Below are 17249 nucleotides of genomic sequence, written 5' to 3' on the forward strand. Positions count from 1 at the left end.
TGGAAATTGAAACGAAAATAAATAATGACTTAGTTAAAATTCAAAATTGGGCAGAAATATGGCTGGTGAAATTCAACCCTCTGAAAACGGAAGCTTTACTTATATCAAACAATGAACACGAACATGTTGTAGATATAAGCTTTAATAATGTGGATGTAGAATTTGTTGATAACCATAAACACCTAGGAGTTACTTTAGATGCAAATTGCAGATGGTCCACTCATATTGACAACATTTGTAAAAAGGTATCAAAACAGGTAAGTATCCTCCGAAAGCTCAAATATCTTTTAAACAGACAAACTTTAATTAAAATTTACAAGTCTTATATTCTGCCATTATTTGAATACTGTTGTGAGGTTTGGGACGGTTGTTCTCTCGGTGATACAGACAAATTGGAAAAACTTAACTTAGAAATAGCAAGAATAATTACTGGATTACCATCTTTTGCTAGCAGACTTTCGTTATATTCTGAAAGTGGTTTAGAACCACTTGCTACTCGTCGTACTAGGAGAAAACTGCAACTTTTCTATAAAGTCACAAATCACCTAACACCAAATTATTTATCCACTCTACTGCCTCCTTTAGTATCTGAAAACTCTCACTATAACCTCCGAGACGCCAATAACTACTCTTTACCAAATTTCCGACTTCATTTGACCAATATTTCGTTTTTCCCGGCTACTATTCGACTTTGGAACCAATTAGATTTAGAAACTAGGCAAAGTAACTCATACTTAGTTTTTAAAAAGTCTATCACTAATATATCAAAAGTCCCTTATTATTACTCTGTTGGAAATAGAAAATCTAATATATTGCATGCAAGATTAAGAAATAGTTGTAGTACTTTAAATAATGATCTTTTCCGATCTCATCTGATTGATTATAGTTACTGTCAATGTGGTCATCCTATTGAGGATACATATCATTTCTTCTTCGTCTGTAATAATTATGTTGAACAGAGAATCGAATTGTACCGAAATCTGAACAATTTCATACCGCTAGATCTGCAGCTATTACTGTATGGAAGCAGTGATTTATCCATAGAGGATAATGTTACAATATGTAAAAACACTCAGAAGTACATTCTTGATTCGTATAGATTTTAATTCCCCTTATCTTTCTATATATATCAGTGTAAATTTATGTGTGCTTATCATATCTATTCCGATGCCGATGGCAAAAGAGAATTGAATTTCCAGGAGGCATAGAAAGCGAACGGAGAGAGCTAACCATGGCACAGGATGTGATGAACTTTAGAAACAGCAGAGTGTTTTGAAAAGTGAATAGTGTGAACTTCTGCTATCGGCATCGGAATAGTTTATTGGAATAGTTTACTTGAATTGTTTATTCATTTGATAATCTATAGTCATAATGATTTTTTTTCTAATTATATCTTCATTATAACTCTCTCTCTCTCTCTCTCTCTCTCTCTCTCTCTCTCTCTCATATGTAAATATATGTCATCTTGTAAAATAAATGTATTATATGTATGTAAAATTATATAGGGAAAGGGCTTAATATAAGTTTGATAACGTGTGCCCAATTCCCATGTATATATTAAGATACAATAAAATATGTTTAAATCAAAACGTTGCAATTTTCACTGAATATACGCGTTTTGTTCCTTTCCAGTTATGTTTCTGTGCTGTCCCAATGTTCACAGTCAATCCCTATGTCCAGCTTGACCACTCGATTTAGTTGGGAATCCCCCTCTAAATTTAGCGCGGAAATTATTTTTAAATCATTACGTGACTGTTTTGAAATCGTGGCAGCACAAACACACGATAACCTGGGTTAGTTGGATAACGATATTATACACAGTGGTTTAAATGTTAAATAACACGTTCTGTATATATAACGGCACACATATTTATGTGTAAATAAGTGTAAACATTGTTCATATAGTATAGTGACAGTAGCGATGTACTGGTACAGATTAGGACGGATGTCAAGGGGGACATCATTTCGGGAAATCCAGACAATAGCCCGGTTAATATTTAGACGGGTGTCGAAGGGGACATCATTTAAAGAAAGTCAGAAAACAACCCGGTTAATATTAGAACGGATGCCAAGGGGACATAATTTCAGGAAATCCAGACAATAGCCCGGTTAATACTAAGACGGGTGTCTAAGGGGACATAATTTGAGGAAAGTCAGAAAACAACCCGGTTAATATTAGGACGGGTGTCAAGGGGACATCATTTCGAGAAATCCAGTCAATAACCAGGATAATATATCAGTGGGAAAAACCGCAAATTTATTTTCGATAGTTATTATTTTACCTGATCCTGATCATAGCTCTCAAACAGACTATATAGTGACAATGCCAGACAAATATAAATATTTCAAATTAACAGATATCATTTACAATGCATACATTCTTGAAATTGTCACAATTTGATGAAACAATATAACTACAATGTAATTTATAAATTATACAGAAAATAAACGATATACAATTAACATAATATTCAATTGTCTCACTTTATACCGCTCTTACCATTACTGTAATTCACTTACAGGGAGTATCGCTGTCAGGTGCTTATACAACTTAAATAACAATGAACTGACTGTTATCGATCGGGAAATGTCGGCGACTACCGTACATGGAACTCGTTTACGAAAACTGCCGATGATCACCATCTATTTGTTCCTGATGATATACGACGATAACACGTCATGCAGTTCTGTGACATCATTCACTCCACCCTGACCACCAGCATCTTCGATTTCATGTCATCTGACACTTCCTCTTTGGACGTTACAAAAGCTAAACTGAATCCGTCCTTCTGGTAAAACATGGCATTCTTGTAGTCCGGATCGTCTGTTGATTTTATCAGCTTTTCAATGCTGAAAAATTAAATGCAGAACATGCTTCTAGATTATCTTAAATTTACACATAAATATTTCTTAGCTTTATATTGTTAAAATGATAAGAATATGAAAAGGACGCCCACCCCACTCTCACCTCCACATCCCCTCCACCATAAAAAAATAAAAACAAAAACAAAATCCAAACATCAAAGATGTGACGTCATACGTACTATTCTTCTTCAATCACTTTCTTTGTGAGCACCATGTTGGTTAGATCGGGATGGATGCGATCCATAAATTCGTTAATGGCGGAAAACATATCCAGTTCCCCCATATCAAACACGACAGGTTTACCATACCTGTAAATAAAGCAAAATGTCAGTATATTAATATTATGAAGCCAAATATTTCTTATTTCTTATTTCCCCTTTTTCTTCTCAAGAAAGCCTGCCAGGCATACAATCGACAATCTTCGTAAAGGAACAGATCCTGTTAGACCCCTTATCAGTCCCAAAATTTAGAGAAATTAAACTGTGGCCTATTCGTTTGAATGTAATCCTAAACAAGAAGTTGAATAAACGTAGTTCTAGCTGAGATTTTGTTTTCTTTTTGTCAAAGTCTGGCAAAAACACGAACTCACCGGAAAGTCACAAATGCCGATTGGTCATGCTTAGCGACATACACATGTGTTTATTTCATAAATACCTCAGCGATCCTAGCAATGCCATTCGTATCCTTTCGGGTTCCATGTGTTCGGAGACCATTACTTCGAGGAGATTAACGTCACTATATTGGAGTAATCTAGGAATGAGTCCATTGGGATCGACAATGTATGGCCACCTACAAGTAAGAACAGAGAGTGTATGGTTAATTGGGATACCTCTTTCTTATAAACAAACAGATAATTATGTAATACGTTTCCCTGTGTGGCTATACAGACATGTTTCGTGAGTGTCAAGCTCACCTTTGAGATTTCTTTAGGATTTCCTCTGTGTCCTTCGTAAGTAGTGGCATGATCTGTTTCGCCCCCATAGTTACTTCTGGTAGAGGTGGTCCTTTAGGTGGCTCTGAAGTATTAACAAATAATAAGATTATTATGCAGCAAATAAATAAGTTTATCAAAGGGACATTTTAATCCAGTTAGGGGGACATGTATTGTTACAGACATTACATTGTTGGGCATTTTATCTCTAGTCGCAGTAAACAATTCAACCTGGGGGTGGATGTATTGTCCCAAACGGCGTAGGGCGTTTTTTCTTAAGTCGTGGTAATCATTTTAGGACTACGATAAACAGCGATTTCGGGGATTCAACTGCCAGCGGCTGTAATGCCACGTCAGATAATGATCCAGCGCCCAGAATTAGGCGTTTTTGCATTTGAATCGCCCCCATCATACGTTGGAGTAGCATCTTGTTTAGGTGAAAACATGCATGGAGCCTTGACATAAAAGGTATGGAAAATGAATATATAATATAATAGAGAAATGAACTAAGACATTCCTCATTTTTGCCAGTTTCTACATGTGTAAGTGTCCTGAAAGGCACCAGACGTTTTTGAAATACACGAGTATTGTCAGGTTCACTGCTGAGCATTTTGAGGGTGTAGGATGAAAGAATTTTGATATGCTGATTCGATTGAAACAAATACGCAAGCGTATTTGGTTTTGGGCCATTATAGATTCTGAGTTGTAGCAGCTTTTGGTATCTAGTTTACCAAGATGTACTTAAACAGTCATCAGTAAATGCTTCAGTTTTAATTACCAATGTCAGGGTAGAAAAAATGTTGCATGCATTAAGCGTAGTGGCGCTGTGGGCTTTGTTATAAACCTCTCCGCATTCATTGGTTCTAAATAGTAGTGTAACTTGCAGTATCTAAGTTACATTGTTCTAAATAGTAGGGTAACTTGCATTATCTAGGTTACATGGTGCTAAATAGTAGTGTAACTTGCAGTATCTAGGCTACATGGTTCTAAAAAGTAGGGTAACTTGCAGTTCTAGGTTAAATGGTGCTAAATAGTATGGTAACCTGCATTATCTAGGTTAAATGGTTCTAAAGTCGGTTCAGTTAATGATATTTAGTTGTCTGTGACACGCATTCAATTAACTCTGCACACGCACATGCTTGGGGTTTATTTCAAATCCTTATATCGAAAATCATTGAATTAAAATATTGGGTTAAAGTTCCTTCTCATCACGAAAATCACACTGACATGATATTATTAAGCTAAAGCTTAAATCACTTAGTAGTTGTATATTATAACATGAGTTCATATATCTACCAAGGAAATTGTTTCGCCTTCAAAATTTTACCAGGTGATTATGTATAACATGTAAGTGTATACCATTAGGCTGTCTTTTGATGTAGATCATGGCTTATACAGTGCATATACCTTGTCGGGATTTAAAGTGGAATGATAAGGTGTTAAGTTAACGCTTAATTTCTGTATGCATTTCGATAGATAACCACTAAACATTGGCAATGAGAGATTTCAAATTTCACATGAAAATATATTTCTTTCAAAATAAAGCAAATTCATGTTTTGTTTGATGCTCATTTTTAACGTTTTCTGTATATACAAGATGTATTAACTAAATGTGCTATTCACTCGAGATTGTCTTTAGTACATACCTTTTAATCGTGTTTAAATTAATTTTCATTTTGATGGAAGTATTTTTTCGACCTCAACTTTATCACCTTTTTAAAAGATTAAATGCGATTATAACTGATTGCAGACTGTATGAGCATTCCCCCAATTAGTTTTTTTCTAAATACTATTAGGAAGCAGGATGACACTGTATATGAAAAAGCAAATAGTGCTGACAAATTGTTACTGAATGTGAAATGGAATAATGATAACACGGATATGGTTTTACAAAAATTGGCAGAAAATGTACGTAATTTGTTAGAAATTTGTGAATCGCCAGACCTAAGTGAAAATAACATCATTTATGTTGTTGCCACATTTTCCACTGCACTTAACATTGTAATGTTACCATATTGTAAATTAAGATACAATAGCAAAAGTTTGTATACTTGTAAAACAGATTTCAAAGAAGACAAACATTGGTTTACAAAAGCATGTAAAATACGGTATCGAGATTATAAAAAAAGGAAATCTTCCTTTAATTTATGTAAATCTAAAGAGAATCGACTGGAACTCGTTAGAAAGAAAAATTTGTATACAAAACTAATACAACCAAAAACGAGAAGATGCAGGGTATCGGGGTAACATGCTAGAATATATGAGAAAACACAGCCAAGGGAATTTTATAGACATTTCAAGGCACACAAGATATACAGGGAAAGCGCCTGAACTAATGACGACTTTTATAATCATTTTAATTCATTAACATGGACTGAACAGGACGTTAATACGGATTGAACATAAACAAAGCATGTGGACATGATACTATTTTAAAAGAATATTTTAAAAGGTGTAGGTTGTACTTTTACCATGTTTACGAGTTTTATTTGATAATGTATTTAAATAACAGACTGGTTAATTGTGTTATCACCTATAACGTCATTACTGACGCGCAGTGTGGTTTCAGAAAAGACATGTCCACCATTTTCGCATTACAAACGTTAATTTAATTCAATGTTTGTTTACCATCATAATGCTGTAAAGTATTCTTAAGGATTGGTCGTTGTTCATGTTGAATGTTGAACTTGTTGACCTTATGTAACTTATCAGAATAATTGTAAAAGTAATTTGATGAAAAAAACCTGTGTATTACATAACCAGTAGCTAGCAACTAACATATGTGTTGTGTATAAAGTCAAGTTGAAACAATTTTTTCATTTAATGAAAGGAAATAAAAGTCTCGCCTTATAATATTAGTCTTGACAAGGGACGCTGACAACACCTTAGAAAACCTCCCTAATTTGCCTGTCATTCTTATTTCATATATTTGAAAGAGTGTGTCTCTGAACGTCAACATTTTGAATTTACCTGTAGGACAATTTTGTTTTTAGAGTGATGATAGTCTTTTTCTTTTTAAATTTCAAACAAGTTAAAGTTACCTGTTGATACTTACCTGTAGGTTAAATTAAGGATTAAAATGTAACATCATGTATTCATATGTATATCTATTATGTTTTATTATTTAAATAACGACGATTCAATATCATAATAATGCATAAAAATCATTTTCAGGTCCAAAATTATGATTTAATTTATCATATTAAAGTCTTAAAAACTCATTTAAACTGATTTTAAAAAATCATTCAGATAAATATAATGGTTAAACATATGCAGCTGTATCAATCAAAATTGGTACAAACAGCAATTTACTTGTGAATGTAAATTCCCATGTTCTATTACACAGCCAGGTACACATTTAATTACTAATCCATGGGGTAAATCTGGACTAAATTATGTCTTTAATCCCACGAAGAGTGTACATTGTAATTAATATGCGAATACACTTATTCATTTTGCATACAAAAAAGGTAACAGGTACGATGGGACCGGCTATACTTTTAATTCAATTATCAATAGTCTTTATTTATTCGCTTAGATTCTCTTTATGGCATATATTCATTAACACTTACAAGTTCTTTGATATACGGATACGAAATGACTTCCTATTAGAATATCACTGAATTCCCTTAGAAATCTGTATTTTTGTTTACATTTTACCCTCGTTTAATCGAACTTCAGTTTACATTTTTATCGCAATTCTTTGTTTTCCCTACCTGCGGCTGACTTGGCCTTCGTGCCCCCCGCGAGCCCCGCGCCCTTGGCCCCTCCCTTAGACTTCGCTCCACCAGGCGTAAGAGTTTTGCCGGCTGGCTTGGCTGCCGCTTTCGTTGTCGTCGGTTTTTTAGGAGGCATTGTTCTATTCCGTCTGTTCTGTGTGTATTCTTCTGAGTGATCTGTGTTGTGGACAACACACTATGATACCTGGCCAGTATGACGTTTTTACGTTAGAATAAAACTCCCTGAAAAACTCCAGTGGTATTTTATGATACTTCCAGAATGAAATTACCTGTTTCAGTCATTACAGGCTTATAACAAAGAAGGTAGTGGTGCAGGGGGATTAACTGGCGAAAGATTAATATAAACCGTAAATTAACAATATGTAATACACTGGTAATAAAGGCATTGGGGGTAGTAAGGGATTTCCGTTCGAAATATCAGTACGACTAACTAGCGGATTAAAGTAATTCAGGGGTAAAAAAAATCATCGATGCCTCAAGAATTGTAAATATCATATGAAGATTCGTAATTCTGACTTTAACAGTAGATAATTGATTACATTAGGTGTCTGCATGCGCACGCATTATACATGCACGTCTCCATGCAGACGACATATAAACTTATGTAGCTTTACTAGAGTGGTATTTTCGTATACACATAATTTCTGGTGGAATTTATCGCTGTAATTGGCTAAATTTACAATTGTGATTGAGCTATCGGAAGCAAGTGTAAGATTCCAGTGAGTGGATTATTTAGATCGTTGGATATAATGCCGGCATTTTAACGTATACAGGAAGACTGGTCTCTATTCTTTCGACCAATGATGTCATCCGTACAAGTGTTTTTTTTAAATCATAACTATGTCATACCTTTACCAAGAACGAGCACAGACCATGATATTCATTTTAAAACGCATTTAGTTTGTATTACCCGAGCACACTACTGTCTTTTTACACATGTTCTACACGTAGTTGTAGAAAAATGTCCACAGCGGCGTAATACTTTTTTTTTTTTTTTACATTATTTCTCATGGATATTAACACCGATTTATTCCAAGTGACAAATCTTAATATCTTTTTTTCTTCTTTTTTTTTTACGCTTTATTCGCGGTCATTACATATTTTCGCGCATGTAATTACCCAGCTAGTGGTAATATATATCCTGGAGAATATTTTTAAGGAGGCGTTGTATTGAATTAAATAATCACGAACTAGTTAAAACTGAGGCATCCGCGACATATAAGCCCCGTGCATATGGTATATGGTCCTTCGAATCAAATCAACCACGGAAGTGTTGCCATGCATGCGTAACATCAAATTGCACCCTGCGACAGTGATAAACATCGTATTGCTCGCTCGTGCGAGTGTTCCGTTTCAGCCAATAAGATTCCGTCAATATTCGCGAAGCTCGATATGGTGTTTTATAAAAGATACGGTATTGATGGCGTTGTTATGAATATTGCGAAATAATATGCATTTTTATGACACGGGACCATACCGTTAGCATTCTCTAGTCTGAGTTTCATACCGAAAAATGATAAAACAGTAATGGCGCTTTGTTTCTATCGATATGATATTTTATAGAGCGAAGATAACGAATATCGACCGAGCCCGGTATTTTTGGCTACGGGTTCACTGAGTGCATTTTCAAGACTGATCAATTCATAATACTGTTAGTCTAAATTTGACCTAACATGGCAGCAATAATACCCTGCAGATAGGGCTTTGAAAAGTTGAGATGGGGCTAGGTGGAGTGAGCTGGGGTGGAGCGATGAGAAGCCCTGGAAGGTATCTAGTGCTATTTGGCTTTTAATTTTCACAATATGGATCATGATAGTAAGACGATGCTGCATGTTCTAAGGAATAAGATCATGTCGTTGTCTTTCAAGCCCTTATTCTTGAAAAGAGGCCATAAATGATATCTGACTATATTAAAACAAGTGGGCCTGTTTGTCTAAAGCAAAGCCCCAAATAAACACTATATGACCTTTCTGGGACCCCTTCGAAACCCTTTCCACCCCAGCCCCATCCCTATCTAGCGAGCAAGGTGTGCCATATGATGGGTTTAGCTTAACCAGATTACTGGATATATACTCACAGCATCACAACCAAAAGATCATTACTACCTTGTTTGATAAAAATTAATTAGACTTGTGGTCACACAAATGAAGTTGATTTAATCTGAAAAAGCACATGACCTCGTTTGAGGCCCTGTCAATAGACCACTAAGGTTTTAAAGGGTCAGCAACTTGCGAAATATAGATTTGATCCCATTGCGGGGCAGGATTACTGTTGAAAAGTTACAAGTGGGTGATTTTTGGAAGTGTCTTGGTTATTTTTTAAAAGTATTTGCCACCAAAACTGACCAGACGTAAAATTCGGTCACTGTGACCTACTTTTTCAGTTTCTTAACATTTTTGTCAACTTTTGTTTCCAAACCCGACACCTATTAAACAGAAACTTCAATAATATCATTTTTACTCCAATATTGAATTTGTATCAGCCCGAAAAATGAAACTTGCATTTTACATCCTGTGACCTTTGACCCCTGAAATTTCTATGAACCCAGACAAATCTGATATTTTGAATAGCATACCACATGCAGCTGACTTTAAAATATCTTCTTGCAAAGTATTTGCAAAGTAGCCTTATCACTGATTGGCACCCCTCCTTTTTTTTACATCAGGAATTGTTTCATTTTGATAACACTACTTCATCGTGTCTTATTGTGCAACACGATTCGTATGTAACGCGTGTTTTGATTGGATATACGGACCTTGTTCTAATCTGCGATAGAACCAATTATGTCCTTAAGTTCGCCTCTTAACGAAATTTCAGATCATCGTTATGAGTCGTCACTGAAGCGTTATAAGAAAATGCAGTACCAACTGGAATGTATTTTGTTCAATGAATTAAATTTTGTTTCATGTATTGAAACGTTCATTCCGTTCTCGTGGCGGCATACAAAACTTCTCATAACGATTGGGTCTATAGAAACACATCAACGCTGTTTTTTTTTGTTTTTTGTTTTGAATGCACATATCGCTATGCATAATGTAGAGTAAATCCAAATATGTCGCTAAATCTTCGGTAAGATAACTTTCACAAGAATCCAATACACCGCTTCGTCAACATACAGATCGTAATCTCGCCAGCTTCTTTCTGATTGGTCAGTCCGCCACAGTCACGTCACTAGCGGGGGTGACAGTATACTGTAGAGCGTACTTGTAGCGATATAAATAATGTTTCTTAATATATTTAACAGTAAAAGGGTTGGAATGGGGAAAGTAATCTGTTTAAATTTTTAATCGTCAGTATATTTACTCAAAACAACGTACTTTCCCCTAAATATACACAGATATGTGTACATATATTAACCGTTGCCGTCTACCTAGTATAGAAAGGAGAGTATTCCAATATACACAATGTATTTTAAGTTTTAACAGAAGGTCAAATGTCACTGTTACTCATGAGTATGACCACTGTTTTGTAAAAACGTTAACTTCACTGTCTACGTATTTGAGGTCCGCTGGACTTGGTTCTGACTAGCTATAAAATACATACTTTGAGCCTGAATATATTGGCATCGTCCCTCCAAACCCTCCCAAAACACATTAGGCAAGCTAATATGGAGGGACCGCAACGCAGTCTGGGAGATAATGATACTTAAAAGAAATCTGATGATTGAATGAAAGCTTTCTTTAAGCGTTGATGGCCCAACTCTAAAACTCTTCTCCCAATAGTGTTAGGAGCGTAAACACCGAGATGAAGACATGCATGCTTTACTCTTGCCTAATTGTTATGCATAGGTTTTGATAACTCTTGGAAATTAACAAGCCGTTTGTTCACATTTATACATATCCATGTTCCGATGAACGTTCAGATTACATGCCGTCTTACGTTTAGCATCGTTCAGACAAGAACATTTATTCAAACCAGTGATATAGTTCCGTTTTTGATAATGCATTAACAAATTATTCTGAAAAATGTACATATTCAAAGAAAACATTCTCCATTCGAAATTTCCGTTGATATATAGACTGAGAAAACAGGACATTACGATTACCGTTTTTAGCGGCGGAATCTGTAAAACGACACATTTTGTACAATGAACCGGTTTCCCTACTTCTGTGTCTTCATGAGATTCCTTAAATCTGATGGACGGTGTGAATGTTTGCAGAGTGGGCCTTCCTCTATCTAATCACCACCGGTTATCAGCTTCATCAGGTGCATTTACGCAAGTCTTCAAGCTTTAATACCCTATGACTCGAGATTACCTGATACCGATAACGGATAACGGGCCTACCCTGATTGTGTGGTTAACGCGATCACAGTACACAGACTGACGTCCAATATGGCCGCATCATCTCCTGCCGTTCAGTTGCTGTGCCTGCTATGTTCTCAGACGTATGACACTCCTAGATCGCTTCAGTGTCAACACACATTCTGTAGTGGTTGCCTCCAAGACTATATAGGATCTCTTGGTATTGTAGCTGGAGACCGGGCATTTCCTTGTCCCGCGTGTACACTGATGACGAAAGTACCAGACTGTACAGTACCCTTGGATGAATGGGCAAGTCTATTCCCGCTAAACAAACTGTACGAGTCTTTAGTGAAAAAGTCATTGCCGAAGACGACTTCACAAAATGATACTTTGTGTGACCCGTGTAAAATGCTGAATGATAAGAATTGTGCGTTCTATCGGTGTTCAAACTGTTCTCAATTTCTTTGTAACTCTTGTGAAAGCTATCATCAACGAAATAGATTCACTGCCAGTCACACGATTAACCCTATCGAGACAAGGAACGGTCTGTCAGAAAGTTTTAATGTTGATATTTTCTGCGAATCGCACCCTAGAAAAGTTATCAATGCGTTCTGCCAAGATCACAAAGCGCTTTGTTGTTCTACTTGTACATCAACAATTCATAAAGGATGTAAAGGTATGACGCCAGTCGATGACGTCACACCGGATAGTGCCAGAACCGCCGCCGAAGCAACGAAGCGGAAATTGACTGAAATGGGAGAGCATGCAGAGGCTCTACGAAAACTCAAAGAAGAAAACATCAAAACACTTGACTGCGAAAACGCAAAACTTCTGACGGTTGTGAAGGCAACAGTGGAAGATGCGAAGACCAAGCTCGATGACCTGTTATCAGATTTTCAGGAAAACCTTCATTTGGAATGGGAAGACAACCGCAGCAAACTAGTCTCAGATTTAAGGCAAACAGAAATGTTCACGTTGGATATAGACAACAGCTGTGCCCTTGTTTCCGAGCTCCAAAAGAAATCATTGACAAGTCAAATGTTTATTGCACAAGAAATGGTGAAAGGCAAAATGAAATCTCACGTCCATGACATGAGAAAAATATTTGAAAGGGACATTAACGTGACGGAAGTGGATATGGATATGTATATAGATTTACTCGACGAAAAAGCGGTCAGCATTATTCGTAACTACGGCGGTGTTTCCGTCGAAGAGACAAGATCTCATCGTTCAGTAGAACTGACAAAGAATCTGGAATCAAACGTTACAGAAATTGACGCCACCTTTGACCTAATCGTCAAGGAGACTACAAACCTAACCGGGCGATCTGTATCAAGGGTCGTCGAGATGCTTGGTGGTAAGCAGGCGGCCAAACTGACAGGGGGGACTTATCTCCCTGGCGGTAAATGTCTCATGGCCGACCAGAAGCATCGCCGTCTGCTACTTTTTGACAACAGTTACAAGATCGAGAAATCTATGTCTATAGACAAACCTCCAAGTGATATCGTTTACAGCAAAAGACACCAGAGTGTCTTCATCGCTGTAGGATATTACTTCGATAAGGAAATATATCGCTACATCCTGGACAACGATATCATCCAGTACCAAGATAGAATCAAGGTTCCAAAAGGAACATGGGGTATATCTGTGATTGATGACGTTCTACTCGCGGGGTGTCCTAGCTCCATCGAAATGATTTCTGTAGACGGTTCGTCTCTGAATTCATTTCCAACCAACGGAGTGTGTACATACGTTGCGGCTTGCCCACAATCTAACAGTTTCTGGTTCAAAGATGGCGACAACGTTGTATGCATGAAACTGGACGGCACATCCGGTTTCCGTTACCAAGACAAGGATCTCAAAGGTGTGTCAGGAATCGCTTGTGATCAGTTCGGGAACGCGTACGTGTGCTCACGCGAGACTGGACACGTTCATCAGATATTCAACAACGGAACAAGTGGGCGTATTCTTATGAAAATGCATCATAACATAAGTCGCCCACACGGTATTGTGTTCCATCCGACAAGACACGAGTTCGTCATTACTTCGGACGGAGAATCTACAGCGTTCGAGGTCTATAAATTTGACTGAAGTGAGCCTTAGTCGAAAGACCATGTGTGTTTGTGGCACACTTTAATTAACATGTCCATAATATACATGTATAATCAATGAGCGTGGGTGTGTGTATACTTTTGGAACGAAAACATCCAAATGAAACAATCTCATTGACCATGGCAACTTAAACTAAAGATCCGCAATTCTATCGTCGGACTAAAGGACGTATATCGGTAACTGTGTTATTTCTATAGTAGTTGTTTGTTGTTATATTTTTTTTGTGGGGCATTGACGTGGCGAAAATTTGATCCGCGAAATAATAGGATACGGGTAAACATTATCCGTGAAATAAACTGCATGTAAGGTTTATTAATTATTATTAAGTCACATTGTATCGTCATTAGCCGACTCGGGAACCTCCAATCATCCAAAGTTATTTTGACAAATATAATTATTCTTTCTGATTGTGATATACTTTATCAGCACTCAGGGCCAAGTTGTTCAAAAGGTGATTAGGCTAATCACATTTTAACAACATCTTTCAAATCCTAATATAAAAATTTCTGCAATCTCGGCATATACAATGTACCTTTCGCCATTCAAAGTACATCCCGTAAAATATATTCAAGATATAGATAACATTTTCAACGTTTAGGTTTTCTTTTAAACTGTTATTTCGTTATTTCGGCGAGCTTAAATGAAATTTGGCTGACCACAGAGCTCATATTTGAGAACGAAAATTGTTTCATTAATAAGGCCCAAGTGTTCTGAAAAACAAACGTCTTCACCAACTAAACACCATGTAAGTCTAGGTCAAATTCAAACTCATACATATTTCAATGTTAGGTAAGCAAATCAAATAATCGTTTGTTTTTGGAAAAATTCTATTTCAAATGTATGTTTTGTAAGGGTTGCATTTGAATGTTCCTTAAAGCGAATAAAGAATATTTCTACCACAATAGGTGGGTGTTATTCACTCCCAGGGCATTAAATAATCATTACAACTATTGAATAACATTCAGTCTATACCACACATAGAATAAACTCTAAATGCGTTTTGATTAGTTAACACGGTGACCTTTGACCGGGATTTTTTTAAACACGTAGTTCAATGCAATTTGATAGGCTAACTCTTGAATGCCGCTTCACGATGCCCTGGAAATGATAATGCATAAGAAGTAGTTCGCAGTTGTGTTGTTATATTCTTGAAAATATATATAGATTCTGAACGATTTATTGCTTTGAAAAAACAAACCTACTAATAACTTTGTTATGATTTGTAATAAATTGTAATATTTTCATACATTTCCTGTCAGCTTTGCAAATTAATTAGCGGCATTTCAAATTGGGTCATATCCTTACACCGCACCTGATATTGTGAGAAGAACACACGTTGACACAAAACAGGCCACTTAATTCTCAAAATAGTTTTTTTTCTATTTTGGTATTAACAGGTCACTCAAACTCGTGGTTGGTGTATATGGTATTTCTTTTACTATAGTTAGTAATTTTTCAAAAGTTACAAAAACACTCGCTAAAGCTAGTTTTTTGCTGTAACTTTTGAAAAATAACTAACTCTAGTGACAGAAATACCATATACAACAACCAATCGTTGTGTAACCTCTATTTATACAATTTTATGCATTAGTCTCAATTTAGTAAAACAGCCACGTTTGAATTTAAGAGATATATAGGTCTTTTATTTCACAGGGACTTAGTTCCAATTCCTAACCCAATGTCTTCATAAACATAGGATGCTAGGCCCCTGTGGTTTATTAATATCGTGGACAGTCATGAGGATCGATTAAAAAATTTTTTTACTGTCGTTGATTTTATGCAATGACAACAATTTCATACTTCAGGCTGTTATAACATCCAAAATTGTGAGGGTCATTTTATCTTTAAAATTTAAAATGAATAATTTCATCGCCGAATCAAGGCTATCGCAATTAACCTCTGTATTTGGTATGTAACTTTTTAAATTATAAGCGACAGTTTCAGGACGCTGTTTTAATTTTTTCGTCCCATTTATTGGCAGTAAATTTATATATTTCTATACCGTGGGTGTCATTTTAAAATTGTGTGTGATAGGCAGTGTATACGCTGTCGGGGACGTAGCCTCTTCAAATATACAATGTGTTTTTTTTAAAGTGTTGCAGAAATCAACCAAAGAAAATCTGTTGTTTATTAATTACAATCAAATAATTAAGAAAGTTGTAAGCGAGGGAATTTAGTTTAAAACAATGTTCTGTTTGGCTTATCAATGTCATGGATAGATGTGTTTGGCTCTTTGATGAAGTTAATCGTACACTTCAATATTTCCTTGTTGCATACCAGTCTTCCATAGTGCATAGTTTCAAAATCACTTCAAAGTAATTTCGCCATACAAATTAATGTTATCGCTTTAACTTCATTCAGGATTTACAACAATCAAACACACCGCATGATGATACCGATGTCACCTGCTAAAATATTGTCTAGAGACACATTTCCAAGGAAATTAAGTGAATATAAAGATTTCATTCAAATATCGTCGACTTTATAAAGTACCAGGGGCTTATAAGTTCGAATAAGTCTAATACCGGGGTGGTCTTTCGTCGGTAAATACTCAGTGGGATACAGCCCCTTTCATACTCAAGGAGATACTGTCCCTCTAATACTCGAGGAAATACCAACCTTCCCATCCTCGGGGAGAAACCAACCCTCCCATACTCGAGGAGATACCAACTCGCCCATATCAAGGAGATACCAACCCTCCAATACTCAAGGAGATACCAACTCTCCCATCCTCGGGGAGATACCAACCCTCCCATACTCAAGGAGATACCAACCCTCCAATACTCAGGGAGATACTAACCCTCCAATACTCGGGGAGATATCAACCCTCCCATACTCAAGGAGATACCAACCCTCCCATACTCAAGGAGATACCAACCCTCCATACTCGGGGAGATACCAACCCTCCCATACTCAAGGAGATACCGACCCTCCAATACTCAGGGAGATACCAACCCTCCCATACTCAAGGAGATACCAACCCTCCAATACTCAAGGAGATATTAACCCTCCCATACTCAAGGAGATACCGACCCTCCCATACTCGGGGAGATACCAACCCTCCAATACTCAAGGAGATACCAACCCTCCCATACTCAAGGAGATACCGACCCTCCAATACTCAGGGAGATACCAACCCTCCCATACTCAAGGAGATACCAACCCTCCAATACTCAAGGAGATACCAACCCTCCCATACTCAAGGAGATACCGACCCTCCCATACTCAAGGAGATACCAACCCTCCCATACTCAAGGAGATACCAACCCTCCAATACTCAAGGAGATACCAACCCTCCCATACTCAAGGAGATACCGACCCTCCCATACTCAGGGAGATACCAACCCTCCCATACGCA

At 36.8% G+C, this 17249-nt stretch overlaps 1 protein-coding gene across 1 annotated transcript; it reads right to left on the bottom strand.

Annotated features, from left to right (window-relative positions):
- Positions 1-2229: 2229 nt before the first annotated feature.
- LOC117344266 (putative IQ motif and ankyrin repeat domain-containing protein) lies at positions 2230-7830 on the bottom strand. Its single transcript, XM_033906954.1, has 5 exons — positions 7513-7830; positions 3779-3881; positions 3520-3654; positions 3045-3173; positions 2230-2850 (listed from the first exon to the last, which is right to left on the bottom strand). Exons 1-5 carry the CDS (start codon positions 7649-7651, stop codon positions 2700-2702), a joined length of 657 nt encoding a protein of 218 aa, XP_033762845.1. The 5' UTR covers positions 7652-7830; the 3' UTR covers positions 2230-2699.
- Between the last annotated feature and the right edge of the window lie 9419 nt (positions 7831-17249).

Source organism: Pecten maximus, chromosome 15, assembly GCF_902652985.1.
Source record: "Pecten maximus chromosome 15, xPecMax1.1, whole genome shotgun sequence".
Taxonomy (NCBI): domain Eukaryota; kingdom Metazoa; phylum Mollusca; class Bivalvia; order Pectinida; family Pectinidae; genus Pecten; species Pecten maximus.

Bases quoted from the DNA above. Each gene is read 5' to 3' on its own strand.
- LOC117344266 (XM_033906954.1), bottom strand. From the start codon at position 7,651: ATGCCTCCTAAAAAACCGACGACAACGAAAGCGGCAGCCAAGCCAGCC. The intron at 3,174-3,519 runs GTATTTATGAAA...CTTTATTTACAG, and splicing joins GCATTGCTAGGATCGCTGAG to GTATGGTAAACCTGTCGTGT. The intron at 2,851-3,044 runs GTACGTATGACG...TTAATTTTTCAG, and splicing joins AAAGTGATTGAAGAAGAATA to CATTGAAAAGCTGATAAAAT.